The following is a 19441-nucleotide window of genomic DNA, read 5'->3' as shown; positions in this document are numbered from 1 at the left end:
CATGGGGCTCACTCTTCCTCTAGACTTTGCAGACATGCTCCCCAGGTCAGTTCCTTCTGCATGGGAAATTATTCTAACTGGCAATCCCCCTTGCTCTGAGTATTCACCTTATGGGGCAAGTGAAGCAAAGGAGAGTTCACAAGGGAGTTTGGAGAAACCAAGGTCAGAATTGCTTTCATTTCCAATCCTCCCAGCTGGACAACCTATGGAAATGAGGAAGGAACGGTAGGAAACTGATAGAAAGTACCTTGTCTAAATTGTACATTATCTTTTTAAGTCTCTGAATCTGTGCAAGATGCATTTAAGGTAAACACTGTCCTCCCCCCCCCCCGCCACACACACAGACTGCCACCATACAAGAGAAACAAGAGGGCCCCGCGCAGACCATGAATTACTTTTCCTCCAGCAGGGCGGGTGAAGGGAAAAACAATTACCTCGGACACCAACCTTCTATCAGTGCCTCCTGTTTCATAAACACAGAGAATGTTGAAGCTTTAAGAGATCATCTACTTCAGCTTCTTTAAATTGGGGGTCCAGAATTGTGACTTGCTTGCAGTCGCAGAATTCATGGAAAAAAACTAGCAAGAACAAAGGTCTCCAATTCAAGGCTACTGCTTTTCTTGACTATAAATCACCTTCATGCAAACAGCTTATTTTTGCAGATCTTTAATTTGCAGAAGGCCTTTTCTGTACACTAGAGTGAGATGGGCATGTCTGCCACTGTCATTTACCAATGAGGAAGTCACAGATTAGAGTTAACAAGTTAGCTAACCTCCTAGGACTTGGAAGAGACAGAGATGCTATGGAGAAAGCATGTGCTTTTCTTAATATTTCTCTGCTATCCTGGGCTTCTGATCCCTTTTAAACCTTTCTTCTATTAGAAGTTTTAGATATTTACTGTGAGAAAATTAGGAAGACACAGAAAAGCACAAGAAAAAACTAAATCACCTGTAAACTCATTACCCAAAGATAACTAGTATAGCACTTTGAGATTATACATTTCCAGTATTTTTAATGCATAAATATATTTTTACATATCATATTGTGCATTGTTATTTTTACTTAAGATATGAATGCTTTGTCATTTATTATTAGTCAACATCACTTTTAACAGCTTTTGAGACTTTTTATACATTCATGATGATTTCTGAAGCATACATTTCCAGGTAGAATTTGAAAGTCAAAAGGCAATGTTTAAGGCTTCTGGTATTGCCAGACAGTATCTATTCACATCTCATTGACAATATTAGAGTCCCAATTTCCCTGAATTTTTGTTAATTTCATGAAGGAAAAAAGTGCCTTCTCAACTCTTGCTTTAATACACTTTTAATTCTAGCAAAGCTGAACACATATTGTCCATTGGCATGTATTCTTTTGTGATTTGCCTATTTAAGAACCACTTTTTTTATTGGGACTTTTTCATGGGGAGACAGTATAGAGAAGTGGCTCCACAGAAGGATTCTAAATTCCTACTGCCTGGGTTCAAAGTCTAACCTCACACTTTTTAGCTATGACACTGAGGAAACCATGATTCTAAACCTTCATTTCTTCAGCTGCAAAATACGGGCTGTCTGAGAAATAACTAATACATACATACAAGCCCTAATAAGTACCCAGTATGATTCTTACCATTTAAGAATTCTCTAAAGAATATCTCCCTTTTGTAACATATATCAATTCCTACTTAACATTTGTCCTACCCTTGTTAGTGTGGGTCTCTGTGGAAGAGGAAAGTAAGAGTTGAAAGGCTCTAACCATTTATTTTTGTTACATAGGCATTTAGCCCTCCTGCCCCTCTTACTGGGTAGTACATGCTCATCTGTATATGCCCAGCAGAAGTGCTACTTTTCTATCCTTATGAAGGCTCTTTTCCTATGCACAGGATTCTAGATTCCCATAGATTTGTATTGCTGGTGTGTTGTAATTCCGACCTATTAGGTAGTTTGAGTAATGTTTTTCTGTTGTTGACTAGCCTATATACCTTTCCACGTTGCACTGAGACGCTAGTCTAGGGATACTTTTTCTGCTGGATCCCTCAGAAGAGAGAAGTCTCTGGATGGACCATGATTATTACTTCTGTTGTCACTTCCCTTTAGCACTGTCTTTAACAAAATTCACAAGATTATGAAATACTGCTGCTAAGAGACAAAACTGAATATGTACGAGATGCCTGAATAAGTTACAGACCAAGCAACTGACGAATATTTTTTAGCACCTGAGCCCAAGGGGTGCACTAGAACGGTGGGATACAGCCCCAGAAACCAAAGCAACTTCTGACCCAGAGCCTTGGGAGTTAGGAGCAAGCTGACAGCTGTTCTGATTGTCTTAAGAACCAGCCCTGTCTGGGAGAGGGAGATTTAGAACTCACTCTTAACCTCTAGGCTGGGCTCCTTCTGACCCCCTATCCCCACGGAAGGTCTAGCCTAGCCTACAGGGTGGGCAAGACTACGTATTAACCCTCTCCCAGGGGTGACGCCAGACCAAGACAAAACGCCTCACCACCCCATGGTCCAAGGACTCCAGGTTTCGTCTATTATCAGAACCCGCTCCACTGGCTAGTATTTTACTATAGGCACTGCTTGAGATTCTGGCTACATCCATGCTTCTCAGACATGATTCCACTTCAGAAGGTACTCTACAGGAATGCTCCCCACGAAGCGGCCTTTTAATTTCTCAGATGTGCCAGACTTTCTTCCTGGCCGTTGTCTATTGTTCCCTCTACTGGGAATGGTGTTCCCTGGCCAGCCTGCCTCCCACTCATCCTTCTTCTCAGAAGCCTTCCCTTACCCAGGGCTGGGTCAGGTTCTCCTTAATGCCACATAGCATTGACCATACCAGGGTCACTGCCTGTTTGCCCTGTCCTTTAAACTGTAAGATTGTCTTTATTTTTTCATTGTATCCCTAGTTTTTGGCACAGAGCAGGCAATCAAAAAAATAACTGTTGGATAAATTAATTTGTATTTTTCTATCTCATTTCTGGCCTGCCCTGGGCTCAGTTCAGTCACTGATGAAACCATTTCCACATCTGTCTTGCTGGCTTGTCACTGTTCTTAATTGATCAGTAAAATTCTTGAATTCCTCAAAATGTCCCTCGTCCTGTCCACACCATCCCCCAAACCTGGCATACCAGCCATCAGATGCAGCATCAGAGCCTGGGTTGCTGGACCCTCTTCATGCCATTCTCATGGAAAATGAGGTTTCATTGTTATAGTCCCATGTTTCCGTATTTCCTGAGTATTTCTAACGGTGAGAGAAAAGCTGGAGGCAACGGTTCTTCCATTTGCTGTTCTGACTAGTGACAGGAAGAACTTTCAAAGAACAACTTGCACGAGCACAGGGAAAGTGCTGCATAAAGTTAGACTGACTGCAGACCTAGTAGTTGACAACCTTCAAGGAGTCTTGCTCACTCCAAAGTAAACCCTTTTGACTAACAAAGATATAAATCTGACTGAAGTATTTACAATATTCATTGTATTCACAAGTTACTTCACAGTGTGGACTCTCTGATGGCGCATCAGGACTGATCTGTGCCTGAAAGCTTTCCCACAGTCATTACATATATAAGCTTCATCCCCAGAATGGATTCTTTGATGCTGAACAAGGGCTGAGCTCCTTTTGAACGTTTTGCCACATTCATTACACTGATAAGGTTCCTCTCCACTATGAATTCTCTGATGTCTGATGAGGTTTGAGCTCAAACTGAAGGCTTTTCCACACTCATTACATTCATAGGGCTTCTCTCCACTGTGTATTCTCTGATGGGTTATCAGCTCTGAGCTCTGCCTGAAAGCTTTTCCACATTCGTTGCACTCATAAGGTCTCTCTCCTGTATGAATTCGCTGGTGTCTAATAAGCTTTGAGCTTTGGCTAAAGGTTTTCCCACACTCATTACACTCATAGGGTTTCTCACCAGTGTGAATTCTTTGATGGATAATGAGATAGGAACTCTGACTGAATGCTTTGCCACATTCATTACACTTACAAGCTTTCTCACCAGTATGAATTTTCCGATGTCTAATGAGGGCTGAGCTCTGATTGAAGGCTTTCCCACATTCACTACATTCATATGCTTTCTCACCACTATGAATTCTCTGATGAATAATAAGATAAGACCTTAAACTAAAGGCCTTCCCGCACTGGTTACATTTATAAGGCTTTTCTCCGGTATGGATTCTCTGATGTTGTGTAAGAGAGGAATGCTGTTTGAAGTTGTGCCCACATACGTCACATCTATAAGGTCTCTCTTCTCTAGGAACTTTCTGATATGTTATAGAGTTTGTACTTAGAATCAAGCTTCTCTGAGGCTCATGATGGTCTGTCTTCCCTAGAGATTTGTGTGTAAAGATGACTTGACTAAAACTGCTTCCTTGGGGAGGCGATCCTCCTAATTTCTCCTCTGCAGCACTTCCTTGCTGCCACTCTGAACTGCTTTTGTGTTCACTGACTCCTCTGAATGAAGGTTCCTGGGGAAGTCCTGATTTTTCTCCGGAAATGTGCTTCTTTGTCGCTGAGTCACTATTCTTGCAATCTGAAATAACAGCAAAAAGCAGGTTTTTTATTCTCCAGTCACTCTCAATGCCCACTTTCTATGTTAGAGAAAACAGATGCTTCTACCCACAAGATGTCACTGTCCACATGTATCTGTTCTTCAGGGTCCCTTCTCCTTTCTACTACGGAGGCCTACGTACATCTACACTTTGCAGTTTACCCCTTCCTGCCTCCTCTGAGATTTCAACTGATCAATGACCTACTATTCCTTTCCTATTATGTTTCACTTCTTTCTCCACTGACTCCTTCGTGTTCATCAGCATTTAAATAAGCTCAAGTCTCTCATCTTTTTAAATCAAGCTCCTTGCCTACTCATCTCCCTCATACAACCTCATTCCCATTCAGAGTAAAGCTCCTTGAAAGGGTTGTCAGTACTCATCTCCACTGTGCAATCTGGTTTCTGCCCAACGCGTGCCCCTTTCCCACCCCTATACTATTCTCTCCCAAGGTCACCAACTTCATAGCTGCTTCATCTAATGGATACTTTCTGGATTTTACTTAATTGGCCTCTCTGGAGCATTGACACTGGGGACACCACCTTCCTTCTAGAAACAATCTTTTCCAGCTATATTAGCCTGACTGCGGTAGTTGTTCCTTCTTAGATTCAAGACCAATCACTCAAACATGACTTCTTTCAGATTCTGTTCTGGGCTGTTATGTATCCTCACTCTATAAACTGTCTACCTCTTAGGCATCAATTACTAACATACTTACGTTATAAGCCAGTAAGATCCCCAATTTAGGGAGGCCGGTTTGCTCAGTGGTTAGAGCACAGTGCTCATAACACCAAGGTCGCAGGTTCGATTTCCTGGGCCAGTGAGCTGTGCCCTCCACAACTAAATTGAAGACAATGACTTGACCTGGACCTGAGCTGTAACCCCGACAACTAGACTGAAAACAACGACTTGACATGAAGCTGATGGGTCCTGGAAAAACAAAATGTTCCCCAATATAAAAAATAAAATAAAATAAAAAATCCCCAATTCTATTCCAGTTCTCACTGTTAAGCTCTAGACTCTCATATCCAATGATCCAGTGCTAACTGGGCATATTACTTGTGAATATTTCACAAGTACGAAAATGTCCCAAAGTAAATCATTAGATGTATTTTTTTCCTTTATATTTTCCATTTATATGAATAGCACTACCATTATTCAAGGTGTTCAAGACTTAAACCTGAGTATCATTCTCAACTCCTCTCCACATGCTCCACTTTTAATAATGACCAGCTACTGTAATGCAATTTAAATGCTGGTAAGATAAGCAGGAGTCAGCTTTGATCTTCCCTACCTCTCACCATACTACATCTTGATTTATTCACTGTGGCCAGTTGGTTTACAAGTCTCTAAAAAGGCCCTACTCTTGCCTTCCTCAAATATATTCTCCACTCCGCAACTAAATTCTAAAATGCATATCCAATCATGTCACTCCCTTGTGCAAAACCCTTCAACTGTACCCCACTGTACTGTACAAATTAATTAGGATGACATACAAGTTTTCACAATCTGGGTCCCATTTTCCTCTATAGTTTCTCTTACCACCTCTCTCTTATGAATTCTTTATTCAAGTTAATTGAATTACCTGCAGTTCCCAGAATGGGTTGTATTCTCTCACCTTCATAACTTTGTGGCCTTTGCTTGTGTGATATTGTAATATAGGAAAGACATACAAAGGGTGCCAAAAAATGTATACACATTTTAAGAAAGGAAAAAAACTATATTAAAATTGTAACTCAATATATACTGATCACAAAAGATGAATATAAGTCATTTGTATACATTTTTTTGGCACCGCTGGTATTTGGTCTTCATCCCCAGTTCCTGGCATAGAGCTTTTAAAATCCTTGAAATTTCCTAAGTGATAGAGGTGAGAGGAGTGTCTTCCATTATTCATAATAAGCTCCTATCAACCATACCTGGGTTTATGCTAATGAACTGACTCTTGGAGGGAGGGGCTGATTGACAAAGGAACCAACCAAGTGATAGGGCTGGAACTTTCAGCCCCACCCTCTGACCTCCAGGGAGAAGGGCTGGAGATTGAGTTAACTAATCACCAACAGCCACTGATTTAATCAATCAAACCCAGTAATGAAACCTCCGTAAAAACCTTAAAGGGGTTCAGAGAGTTCCCAGGATGGTGAATGCATTCAAGTGTAAGGAGGGTGGCACACTCCAAACTCCACAGCAACAGAAGCTCCTGCATTCAATACCCTTTTGGACCTCACCCTATGTACTGCTGTTCATTTGTATCCTTTATAATAAACCAATAACAGTAAATAAGGTGTTTCCCTGAGTTCTGTGAATCATTATAGCACATTATGAAACCCAAGGAGGGGGTTGTGGAATCGCTGAAGTGCAGCAAATCAGAAGTGTGGATACCCTGGGGACTGATCACATGCAGCTGGCATCTGAAGTAGGGGGCCAGTCTTATGGGGCTGAAACCTTAACCTATGGGGTCTGTGCTAATTCTGGGTAGTGTCAGAACTGCTTAATGTGAGGGAAAATCCCATATATCCGGTGTCAGAAGTGTTGAGAAAGTGTGGAAAAACACTTTAGCTTAGGACACGCCTCCTTCCACCTATTTACCTAGCTTTTTCCTATTCACCGTTCAAGTATTAGCTTAGATGTCTCTTCCTTCAAGTATTTCTTGAACCTCTAAGGTTGGGTTAGGTACCTCTGTATGTACCTCTATAGTACCAGGTGCCTACTTTTATTCTATAATTTACTGCGCTATACTGCCATTGCCTTTTTGCTTGTCCACAACCCCACGTAGACCTGAAAGTTCCTTGAAGACAAAGACCCAGTGCCTATCATTGTACCAGACATGTATCAGTACCCTATTTATATAATGAAGGAATAAGTGAATAAATGGCAGGGAAACTGACACAAGGAGGCCTGACTGTAATTTGTGAGGGTTGCCAAATACAAAGCTGCCAAAGTGAGCACCCTGGTCTAGAGAAATAAAGGTGAGGCTTATACATGGCATGTTTGTAAAACAATTAATTTTGTATCCTCAAAACCAGAGTCCTAACTGATAGGAGTTGCCAGATAGGTTTCTATTTCTTACCACTCTGGGAGGAAATGCAAGGTTCCCAGGGTTTCAGCTGTTTCTTTAAAGGTTGGAATTGGATGTTTAACTCTTGAGATGCTCCAAGACCTGTCAAATCCTTCCATGGTACTGCTGGTCCTTGTGGACTAGCTGGGACCTGAAATCAGTAAAATATGGTTAGCTTTGTGAGCAAATCCCTAGGGAAAATGCTTAGTTAAAATCTGAGGTCAACAAAGAGATCTGCAGGGATAGGGAAAAAAGAACTATTTAAGGACAGAGACGGGAGATGGCCCTAATAGTCACTTCAGGGTTATGGTTCAGTAGAGACAATTTTTCATCCTACTGTGATGATGTCACACACTCCAGTTTGTAAATTCCTTTTCCCACAACATATTACATCTCCCTGTTCCCACCTGCTGCCCTGGATCATCAAATTCCCTCTCCAAATCCTCCAACAGAGTCACAGCTTCCTCGCCGCTTTTTGGACTATGTTGCTGAACCCAGATCTGCAGCTCCTCAGGCAGGATGCTCAGGAACTGCTCCAGCACCAGCAGTTCCAGGATCTGCTCCTTCGTGTGCATCTCTGGCATGAGCCACTGATAGCAAAGCTCTTGGAGTCGGCTCAGGGCCTCCCGGGGCCCAGGGGTCTCCTGGTAGCAAAACTTTCTGAATTGCTGGCGAAACAATTCTTGGCAGGATCGGGTACTCCCATTTTGCTTTAATTTCTGACCCCAGGAAAGGCTTTCTTCTACTTTCACTAGTATCAGTTCTTGCTCCTGAGGATTCTGAAGTACCAGGGTTGAAACTGCTCTGTTTTCCACAGCCATTCTGGGCTGAAACAGCTTATCAAAAAGTTCACTATGACTGGGTATTGTCCTTCAGAGTTTCTTTGAGTAATCTTTTCTTTCCTGAAGGATACAAAAGCATTGTTAACTTCTAGCAGTGAAATAAATCTCGAAGAACTAATAATGACATATGTCAGTCATCTGAGTAACATATTGAAAGGGAACTGGCTTGAGACTGTAATAATCATGTGACAAACTAAAAATCACTCATTGTCTTCAGTGTCTCCTATTTTGTAGAATTCCTAATGCAAATGCTGAAATTATTTTGCAAGCAAAAGAATGCAATATTAACATGACTTACATACTGAGGAACTTAATTATCTTTCAATCCTGATTTATCAAGGAGAAAAATCTGTCTTTAACGTGTCTGTAAAACTTGCAGAACTTCCTTTTGAATAAAGTGATAAGCCTCAGATTTCCAAGGGTACTAATATCTATCCAGGATTTAATGATGCTGATTTTTAAAAATTTATTTTTAGTGACCTAGCTATGGCAAAAAATGTTGATTTTCATTTAAGGTAGTAATAAAACATTTTTTAAAATACATGTTAAACATGAGTTGATTTAAGTAAAATACTATTGGATATTTGCCATTTGATCAATTTTGGTATTCACTGAATTTCTTCAACAAACACTAAGGCGCTTACTGTGGGGCTCTATTGTGAGCAGGGTATTAGGATATAAAGGTTTTTGCTCGTGAAAAAAACGAGCCTACTGAGGAATTAACCAAGAAGTATTTGTTAAATGCTTACCATGTGCTCAAAAACATGTCAGACAGCAGACACACAAAAGAAGCGAAAAGATCAATTTCAGCTCTCAAAACGCTCAGAATATACTGCGATAAACATTTTTAAAAAGGGAAATATGGCCAACAATGTGTATTCAATTTTATGATACAGATCAAACATGATCTGATTGTAGGACGGGGGAATAATGATAGGAGGGTATATGCCCTTGAATTAACAGATCAATAAAATTTAACCCTAACACTACCATTAACTTTAGAGATTAGAATACTCAGGCTACAAATCTGGTTTATTAACCGGCTCGGCCGCACTAGGCTTTCTATTTTTATATCCCGGTTAAACCACAGAATTTGCAAACTGAGGGGGGTTGGTGAATAACTGCCCTTTCCGCTAGAAAACAGGGGCTTGAATGCTGGCCTCCTCTGCGACCTCAGGACACACACAGACGCCGTCCGGAGAAGGGGCCGCGACCCGGGGTTGGGCAGGCCGAGGAGAGGGGCTCTTCCACCCTGCGCCCGTCGTGCGGGTTGCACACCCTGTGCCCTCCCTCCGCCTCGGGGCCCGCATCCCTCACCGCGAAGCCCAGAAGAGGCCAGGGAGCAAACCACCGATCCAGAACCGCGAGCCACAAAGACCGGAAGTGCACGCCCGCGGCTTTCCGCTCTTGATTACTCCGGAGCCTCCGTCCGCCCCGCCCCGTGCGCACAGGCAGCCAATCAGCGCCGTGGCTCCTACTGATCCCATTGCCTTCCTCTCTGGTCGCTGACCCCGCCGAGCTTGAAGTCGCGGCGGGGGTGCGCTGAGAGGTGGGGTCCTTCTGAGAGGCCGCCCCTCCCAGGAGGTCACCGCTGCCAGCCTTAGCCCCCTCCTCCCCTGGCCTTCTTCCACGGCCACCCACCATACCTGGTGTTTCGTCACTCCAGATTCCTTCCACTTACAATGTTTTAGAAAAGTACTCCTATTTTCATGTATTTCCAGTATCTCTGACAAAAGTAAACACATGGATAAACAGGCTGAACCAAAAGGAACAACTACGTATATTGGTCGTTCGTACCACAGCTCTGTGAAGTAGCTACGTTATTCCCATGTCACAGCTGTAGACACTGTCCAAAGTCAAGCCGCTTGTGATCAGAGACGCCAAAGTCCCCATAGTTCAAGGACACTGTGGTCCCCAGACTCTGCCCCTCTAAATTAGGGTTTTCCGATTTCCCCCTGGAACCTAAGCTGGCATGAACAATATTAGTATTTAAATTTGTGTGTGGCCATTTAGTAGGTGAAAAATGATCTGTCATGGTTAACACGAGTTAGCTTGAGGTTAAGGTATTTCCCAATCGTGTTTATTGACCATTTTGGTTCTTCAAAGAAATGGCTTTTCCCATTTTAATAATTGAGGTGTCACTATTTTTCTTTTATATTTGTGAGAGTTTTTTACTTGCTAAAGATATCAACTCTCATATTACAAACATTTCCCCTTTTATTTGCATTTCATTAGTTTTGAAATGTTGGTACAAATTCTCCTTTGTGAGCTAAGACAATTAAAATACACATATTTGGGAAAAAATTCAGTAGCATGCAGGGCTATTAGTGACATTAAATAGTTCTTAATCATTTGAAATGACAATAGCAATTTTACATGAGGAAATCACATGAAATAAAAGATAGGCTTCCTCACTCACTGCATTTACCACTTATAATTTCTAGAGTATAAATTCCAGAAAAGCAGGGCTTTTGTTTTTCCATGGTTGTTTCTCCAATATGGCCTAGCATACCTATATACGAGAGAGAATACTGGTGCTCTTAATTTTAAAAGGTGGCCATTAGATGGTGATGGTTCTTATATTTTAGCAGCCTGCTAAGCAAACCAAACCTAAGCCACAGTTGATATCTGTAAATGCTTCAAGGTTAGGAAGTCGAAATTTAAGAACAACACATCACAAATAGCCAACTGGGCTTTCTCAAATAAGGCAACCACTTAAGCTACAGTCAATCAAAAAATTCCCTTGCTCTGCGCTATGAAGCCTTTCCCTGAGCTCCTTGCAGCTGGTAGAGTGCCTGCAGCCATTTTCAGTTTAGTGCTGCCTGATTCTCCCAGATGTTTGCTCAAATAAACTCTTCAAAATTTTCATGTACCTCAGTTTACCTTTCAGCAGTGCTAAAACTAGTGATAGTATTTGAAGGATTCAAAGAAATGGAGTGTTGAGAAAGGAAAATTTTGAATAATATGCTTAGACTATTTATCTTAACCTGAGATTTTTTTAAATTAGGTATAATAAGAAGACAGACACAGAGACAACTGCCTTTGAAAGAAGTTCCCCAGACGGTGGGAGGCATCGTATACCACACAGGATCACGTGGGGTCACTCATGGAGAAAGAGAGAGAGAGCGCGAGAGAACTGGGACCAAACCTTTTATTATAGTGCCAGGAAGTAAGTAGATGGGGATGTCCCCTATTGAGCAGGAAGCGAAACACAGTTGAGGCTTGTGGTTGGAGGGTTTGTGATAGATTTCCAAGTGCCTAATAGTGGTGTGTTTGTTAAAAAAACACAAACAAAAACAAAAGCCTTGGGCCATTAGCATGGCCCAGTGACTTCAAGATGCCAAATCATCAATTACAGAATATCAAGAATAGTTATTACACTATTCCATTACTATTACCATGATGTCACCAATTTAGCGTTGAATTTTTTAGAGACAGATAATAGATGTATTAAGAGAATGAGACAATGTGTATTTGTGGTATCTAAGACAATAAACACAGGCCTTATTTACTAAGAAGTTGTTTCTCTTTGCTTCAATGTCAAAGAAAGCCCTTGAGGTTGCTCAACAAGTGCATTCTTGCATTTATCACGCCTAGAACAGAGTTAAAGCTACAGGTAGGCTCTAATTATTCTTTCACTTTTCCCCTCCCTTTGCAGGTTAACCGCAATGACAAATCCCGTCCTAGCACTTAATCCTGTCAGCCACTTTAGAAAGATCTTTCACTAGGATTCTGTTCTGTTTCAGGTGTGATTCAACAGATACATTCTAAGATTAGGGAACAGGCAATACTTTTCTCAATGCATGGAGTATGAATAATGAAAAGAACAACTCACCTAAAGAAGCTGAGTAAGACTGACCTACAGTGTATTGGGTTTAGCAAAATAAGTCAGACTGAGAAAGACAAATACCACATGATCTCACTTATGCATGGAATCTAAAGAACAAAATAAATGAACAAAAAAAATAGAAACAGACCCATAGATACAGAGAACAAACTGATGGTTACTAGGTGGGAGGGAGGGTTGGGGGGTTGGGTGAGAAAGGTGAAGGGATTAAGAAGTACAAATTGATATTTACAGGAAAGTGAGTCACAGTATTATAAAAATTATGCATAGTATCAGTTGGGTAGTAGACCTTTTGGCGGGATCATTTCATAAATTATATAATGTCTAACCACTACACTGTACACCTGAAACTCATATAAAATGATATTGAATGTCAACTATAATTAAAAAAAAATAGTCACAGTGATGTGTAGTACAGCATGGGGAACATAGTTTCTAATAACTAGGTAGAGTGTTGGGTGGATAGTAGACTTGTTGGGGTTAACACTTTGTGAGTTATGTAAATGTCTGATCACTATATTGTTCTGTGTACATGAAACTAGTAAAAATGCTGAGTAAAACATTTCTTAATGGTTTTGTGGGCAGGAAACATGAGAGTCTGGAGAGAAAGCTTTTTTAAAAAGACTGTAGGACTTGAATGGTAAAAGACACTCACCTCATTTCATTGCACGTATTATTTGTGGTAAACTGGATATGTTTAAACATCTAATTTGGTTGCCTTGAGCTTGTATTATCTGTCAAAATTCTTTTGTTGTAGCAATCTAGAAGATTTAGGTTTCAACTGAATTTTTTACAGAACAGTGAATTTATTGAATACTCAGTGTGTTTTTGTTTGATGGTGCCTAATGAGAAAGTAATTTCTTTTAATCTTGTTAGGCAGCATGGTGGTAAATGACTGACTAATTTATACACTGCGCAATATTACCTTTAGCCCTCCTGAATGCCAAATATACTTTATTTTAAATATTTTTTGTGCAACCTAATTTGTTTACCTTTTCTGGATTTGTATTGCTTTAAAAATTCATTATTTCATATTATATTTTTATAACTGGGATTATACTGTGGAGGTACTAGCACATCCCTTATAAATGGCTACTTCTTTTGGTTATATTAAAAAGATTCAATTGAATATCTTTTGGTGGAACTTCCTTTATTTATGTAATCTATCAGTTTGAGATTTGTGATCATGTATGCAGAGTACAAGTTGTATTTCATTATCAGGAGTGGAAATGAGTACCCAAAGGGAACATTTGGTGTCAGCACTTTGGGGAAAAATGGGACAAGTGGATCTGGACAGAATAATATGATGGCTACAAGTTCAGGTTTTGGAGCAAGACTGGTTTCAAATCACTGCTTTCTTAATAATTAGCTCTGTAAGCTTGTGTTAAATTTGCTGAAAAATGAGGATAGTTATAGTACCTAACTCACAAGGTTGTTCTGAACATCAAGTGAATTAATACACTTAGTACAGTGCTCAGTGAATGTATGTTGTTGGTATTTGGGGGAGGAGGCATTGAGTTGGTGAGGAGAGTAAGGAGGCTGGAAGAAGGAACATTTCTGTGGGTCTGGATTTGCCTGATGGTAAGAATTATTTAGGGTCTATTAAGTACACATTTCTAGTCCTTCAATCAGAACACCTAAGAAAGGTTCTAGGAATTTCTTTTTTGACAAGTATCCTCAAATGATTCTTATTATCAAATTAGTTTGGGAAACTGTGATGTAGTAAATAGAGTATAGACTTCAGAATCTGACAGATGTGGTTTCCGATCCATTCTTTAAACAATTATGTCAGATATCCATACGTACCAGGACTATTTAGGTGCTGGGCATACAGCAGAGACTAAAACTGACCAAAAAAAAGCTCTCTCATTTTTGTGCTTATAGACCTCATAGTTTATTGAGATTCCTGCTTTAAGATGCCTCCCTGAGTGACTTGAATGAACTATTTAAACAAACAAACAAAAATAAGCATAGCTCTCATGTCGAAGAGGGAAAACCTCAAAAGCCCAGAGGCCTGACGTTCATATTAAGTGAAATAATTTAGAATAGAAAAAAGAGTGGTGGGTTTGGTGGTGGCGAAGATGTCTAACGGATTTTACCTTTAAATGAGAAATTCAGCCACTTGACCACAGAAAAGCAAATCTGACCAGATTTTAGTTTCTTTGGGTTTTCGGTTTCTGTATTTGTCTGATTGGCTAGTTGCCAAGCCTAATAGGTTGTGTTGACAAATCGCTTCAAAATTACCTTTTGGAAAGGAAATTATGGCAGCTGTATTTTAGTATTCTCTTCCCCCAGGAAGATAGGGTCAAATACAGGAATATTTTCACTTTGTTGGTGGTTTCACTTTGTTGATATGTAAATTTACCTTTGAAAATGGTTTTGCTGTTCTCTTGTCAGGGGATACCAAAAATTATTTGACAATAGTTTGCACTGGGGTTCATGAGTGATGTCCTATCTACTTCTAGGGTCAAAGTGAGAGGGGTAACTCTAATTTTTTTGTTGTTTTTAGCAGATGAATTAAAGAACACTAGAATTAAGAATAATATAGGAATTCCATTTAATTTAATTCTGAAAAAATATGTACGAAGTCTGACAATTAAGTTTGCGAACTTGCCACTGTGCGCTTATGTTGGCAGCACTGTACAAACTGCTTGGTGAGGTTTCATAACCTTGGTATTTCAGTGTCTCACAGCTTTGTTCATGTCGACGTGTGGTGGTGGCTTGTTGAGTGGCATTCATTATTGTTGTTGCATGTTTCTGTGTGCTGTCACAAGAATGTCTGAACTTGAATTAGAGCAATGAGCAAACATTAAATTTCTTGTTAAATTTGGCAAGAGTAGAAGTGAAATCAGGGGCACGTTAGTCCAAGTTTATGGGGATAATGCCATGAAGAAAATGGCAGTATACAAATGGATTAAACGTTTTTCTGAGGGGAGAGAACGTGTCACTGATGAAGAGAGGTCAGGGCAGCCAGTAACGAGCAAACTGATGAAAACTTTGCAAAAATTCGTCAAATTGTGCGTCAAAATCGTAGGTTGACTGTGAGAAGCATAGCAGATCAAGTAAACAGAAATAGAAAAACAGTTAGGAAAACCTTACCTGAAAATCTTGGCATGAGAAAGGTATGTGCAAAAATGGTACCGAAGGAGCTCACTGATGAACAAAGCAAAGGAGAGTCGAAGTGTGCCAAGACCTTTTGGAGAGGCAAGACGATATTTTTGGTCATGTTATCTCTGGTGATGAAACATGAATGTACCAATATGACCCTGAAACAAAGCGTCAAAGTGCACAATGGAAGTCAGCCAATAATCCACAACCAAAAAAGTTCCGTCAGTCCAAATCAAGAGTCCAGACTATGTTGCCAACCTTTTTTGATATCAGAGGGACTATTCATTGTGAATTTGTACCAACTGGACAAACAGTTAACCAAATTTACTATTTGGAAGTGCTGAAAAGGCTGTGTGAAAAAGATGAAAACGACCTGAACTTTTCACCAACAATTCATGCTCTTGCATGACGACAATGCACCAGCTCACACGGCACTGTCTGTGAGGGAGTTTTTAGTCAGTAAACAAATAACTGTATTGGAACACCCTCCCTACTCACCCGATCTGGCCCCCAAAGGCTTCTTTCTTTACCTGAAGATAAAGGAAATATTGAAAGGAAGATCTTTGGATGACATTCTGGAAATCAAGGGTAATACGATGACAGCTTTGATGGTCATTCCAGAAAAAAAGTTCCAAAATTGCTTTGAAAGGTGGACTAGATGCTGGCATTGGATGAGTTCACGAATTTAATTGTCAGACCACGTACTAAAAATAAGGTACTGTTTTCTTTGAGACTTTTGAGTATCTCAGTTTTTATTTATTTTTATTATTTTTTTAAAGGGGGGCACAGCTCACGGTGGCCCATGGCGGGGATTGAACCGGCACCCTTGGTGTTATTAGCACCATGCTGTAACCATCTGAGCTAACCAGCCACCCCGAGTATCTCAGTTTTTATCTCTTGATTTATAGGTTCTGTATTTATTTCACACTGGGCGTGGTGGTTTACTACTCTCTATACTTTTTGTTCTTATGTTTTAAGTACACTATAAAAAACAAACATCAAAAACAAAACTATGTTTTGGACATTGTTGTAGAGGGCGGGTGCCTGTAAGGCACCATCACATGACTGAGAAGCATGAGATAGAGGAAGTTACTTGGGTCTTTAGATAACACCCACATTCTGTAGGGTATGTCCAGATGGCTTAAGACCATCAGCCTGCGGCAACCCTGCTTACGTTAATGCCCCTCCACCCAGCAAAAAAATGTATATAACCCATGATTGAGCTGCAATAAAGAGAGACTTGATCAGAACTCCTGTCTTGTCTCTGGTCTTTGTGTCTCCCATTTTCCTCCCTTCTAGGTGCTTCGGGGTCCCTCGTGTAGTGTCCCGCGGGTCGGGACAACTGGCGCCCAACGTGAGGCCTAAAGTCTCCTAGAAGACGAGACACCTGAGTTCGTCCGGTCTAAGGAGCTGCAGCATATTTCTTCTTTGATCACCATAAGACTACCCAACTTGTGGGAGATCTGTACAGGTAAGCGGACGACTCCTTCAAAAAACGGGACATATATTTGTGTTCTAGATTTATGTATAGTCTACAGGCTTCCCCTCAGACACTTAGACTAGGGTTCCCCTAACCTGTTGTCCCAGTCTCTCTTTTTATCTGCTCTCAGCTCACTTTGGGTTTTAGTCGTTCACCAACGAGACAGTTTTCTAGGTGTTGGGGACCGTTTGAGCGAGATTTTGCCTGCTTACTTTGAGCTCCAATCGTCCACCCAGAGGATTTCCCGACCGGTTGAGTCCCGACTGGCTTTCGCCTGAGGGTCGTTACCAGCCGTGTTGCCTCTCGGGATCCGTGTTGGCGGATTATACCAACCGATTGCTCACGTAAGGGCTTTTTCTCCTCTCACTCCAACACCCCCGTCGCTCTGGCCGGGTGAGTCCCAAAAGACATTCGTCTGCGGGTCGTTACCATCCGTGCCGTCTCGTTTGGGTCCGTATTGGCTGATTGTACCAACCGACTGCCTACGAGAGGAGAGTCTTTATTCCTTATCATAATGGGACAAGAGGTTAGTGTTCATGACAAGTTTATCTCAGGACTAAAAGAGTCCTTACAAATAAGGAGAGTTAAAGTCAAGAAAAAAGATTTAGTTATCTTTTTTAATTTCTTAAAAGATGTTTGCCCTTGGCTCCCTCAGGAAGGAACCATAGACCACAAAAGATGGAAAAGGGTTGGAGATGCCCTTAATGACTTTTATAAAACTTTTGGCCCTGAAAAAATCCCCATCACTGCTTTCACTTATTGGCATTGCATTAATGAGCTACTTATGGCAGATCGCTACCCCCCTGACATCGACCGCGTGTTACAAGAAGGAAACACATTCTTACAAAACGCTTCCCGCCCCTCCTCCTCCTTACAGGACCCCTCTTCTAAGTCCTCCCACGATTCAGATTCTATTTCTATTTCAATGCCTCCTGAAGATCCTGAGACCACCAAAAAAGATCCTAGTAAGCCCTTATATCCTCCCCTACCACCTAATTGTCCTGATCTTAATGTAAATTCTAGCCCACCTGAGGACGATCAGTTAAGCCCTGAGGACGAGGCTGATTTAGAGGAAGCTGCCGCTAAATATCATAATCCTGACTGGCAGTTTCTGGCCTCTAATCAATTGCCCCCTCCCTATAATCCCCAAATGCCTTTAGCTTCTATCCACGATCCTGATCAAACTCTCCTCTCCCACCAAGTCCAACAATTACAAAGAACCGTTCAACTCAAAAAACATCTAACTCTCCTTAAACAACTTCAGCAGTTAGATTTACAACTCTCCTCTGCTGCTACTCAAAAAATTCCCCCCCTTTCCATAAATCCTACAAAAAAATTTCCCATCTCAAATAAAAAACCCCCTCTTAATCTTTTCCCCATTATTGAATTCCCCCCAATAAAAACTAAAGGAGGCAGTGCAGATAGTGATGAAGACCCCAACAGAGACAATAAAGAACCCGCCAGACACTATAAACGCCTTGACTTAAAAACCACAAAAGAACTCAAAAAAGCGGTGGACGAATATGGCCCCACGGCCCCCTTTACACTCTCAATTTTACAATCCCTAGATGACCTCTGGTTAACCACCCACGATTGGCACTATTTGGCCCATGCCACCCTATCGGGGGTCGATTATGTTCTCTGGAAATCTGAGTTTTCTGAGGCCTGTAAAGAAACTGCACGCCGCAACGCAGAAGCGGGAGGCGAGTGCACTGATTGGACCTATGATAAGCTCAGGGGCTTTAAGCCCTACGATACAAATAAAGCTCAACTACAATATCCATCTGGCCTTTTTTCTCAAATTCACCTTGCCGCTACTAAGGCATGGAAAAAACTTCTCCCTAAGGGGCCGGCCACAACTCAACTCACTAGTATTAGACAGAGGCCAGATGAACCTTATGCTGACTTCATCAGTCGCCTAACCAACGCCACTGAAAGACTCCTTGGTAGCACAGAAACGGATAGTGATTTTTTCAAACAATTAGCTTTTAAAAATGCCAATTCTGCCTGTCAGGCAGCCATCCGCCCTAGAAAAAAGGGTTCACTCTCTGATTACATTCGCCTATGCACTGATATTGGTCCTGGTCACCAAATGGGCCTCGCTATCGGGGCAGCTTTAAAAGATTTATTTAATCCGTCTAAAGGCAAAAACAATTGTTTTTCATGTGGCCAGCCCGGACATTTCGCCAAACAATGCCCAACCCCTTGCCAGACACCATTAGGCCAACCCACTCCCACACCCATATTGCCCCCGCGAGTATGTCCCAGATGCAAGAGAGGCAAACATTGGGCCAATCAATGTAGATCAAAAATAGATGCCCACGGCAATCCTCTCCTGACCCAGCAGGGAAACTTCCTGAGGGGCCAGCCCCAGGCCCCTACAGAGAATCCAAACCTTGGGGCGACTCGGTTTGCTCATCCACAACAAAACTTTGTCCCGTCTCAAGTCTCCTCCGAGCAACCCCCGGCAGTGCAGGACTGGACCTCAGTCCCTCCTCCAAATCAATATTAATTCCTGACATGGGACCTCAGAAACTACCTACGGGTGTCACTGGACCCCTA

General features: G+C 41.4%; 1 protein-coding gene across 2 annotated transcripts; it reads right to left on the bottom strand.

Annotated features, from left to right (window-relative positions):
• Positions 1–1022: 1022 nt before the first annotated feature.
• ZNF397 (zinc finger protein 397) lies at positions 1023–9839 on the bottom strand. 2 transcript variants are annotated; one of them, XM_033087500.1, is made up of 4 exons: positions 9762–9839; positions 8010–8504; positions 7615–7753; positions 1023–4528 (listed from the first exon to the last, which is right to left on the bottom strand). In XM_033087500.1, the coding sequence occupies exons 2-4, from the start codon at positions 8421–8423 to the stop codon at positions 3483–3485; spliced, it is 1599 nt and encodes a 532-aa protein (XP_032943391.1). In that variant the 5' UTR covers positions 8424–8504; positions 9762–9839; the 3' UTR covers positions 1023–3482. The 2 variants fall into 2 exon arrangements, with proteins under 2 accessions (XP_032943391.1, XP_032943392.1); XM_033087501.1 differs by lacking the exon at positions 9762–9839 and adding an exon at positions 9194–9745.
• Positions 9840–19441: the final 9602 nt, after the last annotated feature.

The sequence above is a fragment of the Rhinolophus ferrumequinum genome, chromosome 19 (assembly GCF_004115265.2).
Source record: "Rhinolophus ferrumequinum isolate MPI-CBG mRhiFer1 chromosome 19, mRhiFer1_v1.p, whole genome shotgun sequence".
NCBI classification, from domain to species: domain Eukaryota; kingdom Metazoa; phylum Chordata; class Mammalia; order Chiroptera; family Rhinolophidae; genus Rhinolophus; species Rhinolophus ferrumequinum.
The sequence above is the reverse complement of the archived record's forward strand: the minus strand, read 5'-3'. Positions and strand labels throughout refer to the sequence as shown.

What these genes read in the sequence shown, in the direction of transcription:
- ZNF397 (XM_033087500.1), bottom strand. Translation starts at nt 8,423, where the DNA reads ATGGCTGTGGAAAACAGAGCAGTTTCAACCCTGGTACTTCAGAATCCT. An exon ending in TTGATGATCCAGGGCAGCAG is followed by an intron (nt 7,754 to 8,009) that starts GTGGGAACAGGG and finishes TACTGATTTCAG; the next exon opens with GTCCCAGCTAGTCCACAAGG. An exon ending in TTGCATTTCCTCCCAGAGTG is followed by an intron (nt 4,529 to 7,614) that starts GTAAGAAATAGA and finishes CTGTTATTTCAG; the next exon opens with ATTGCAAGAATAGTGACTCA.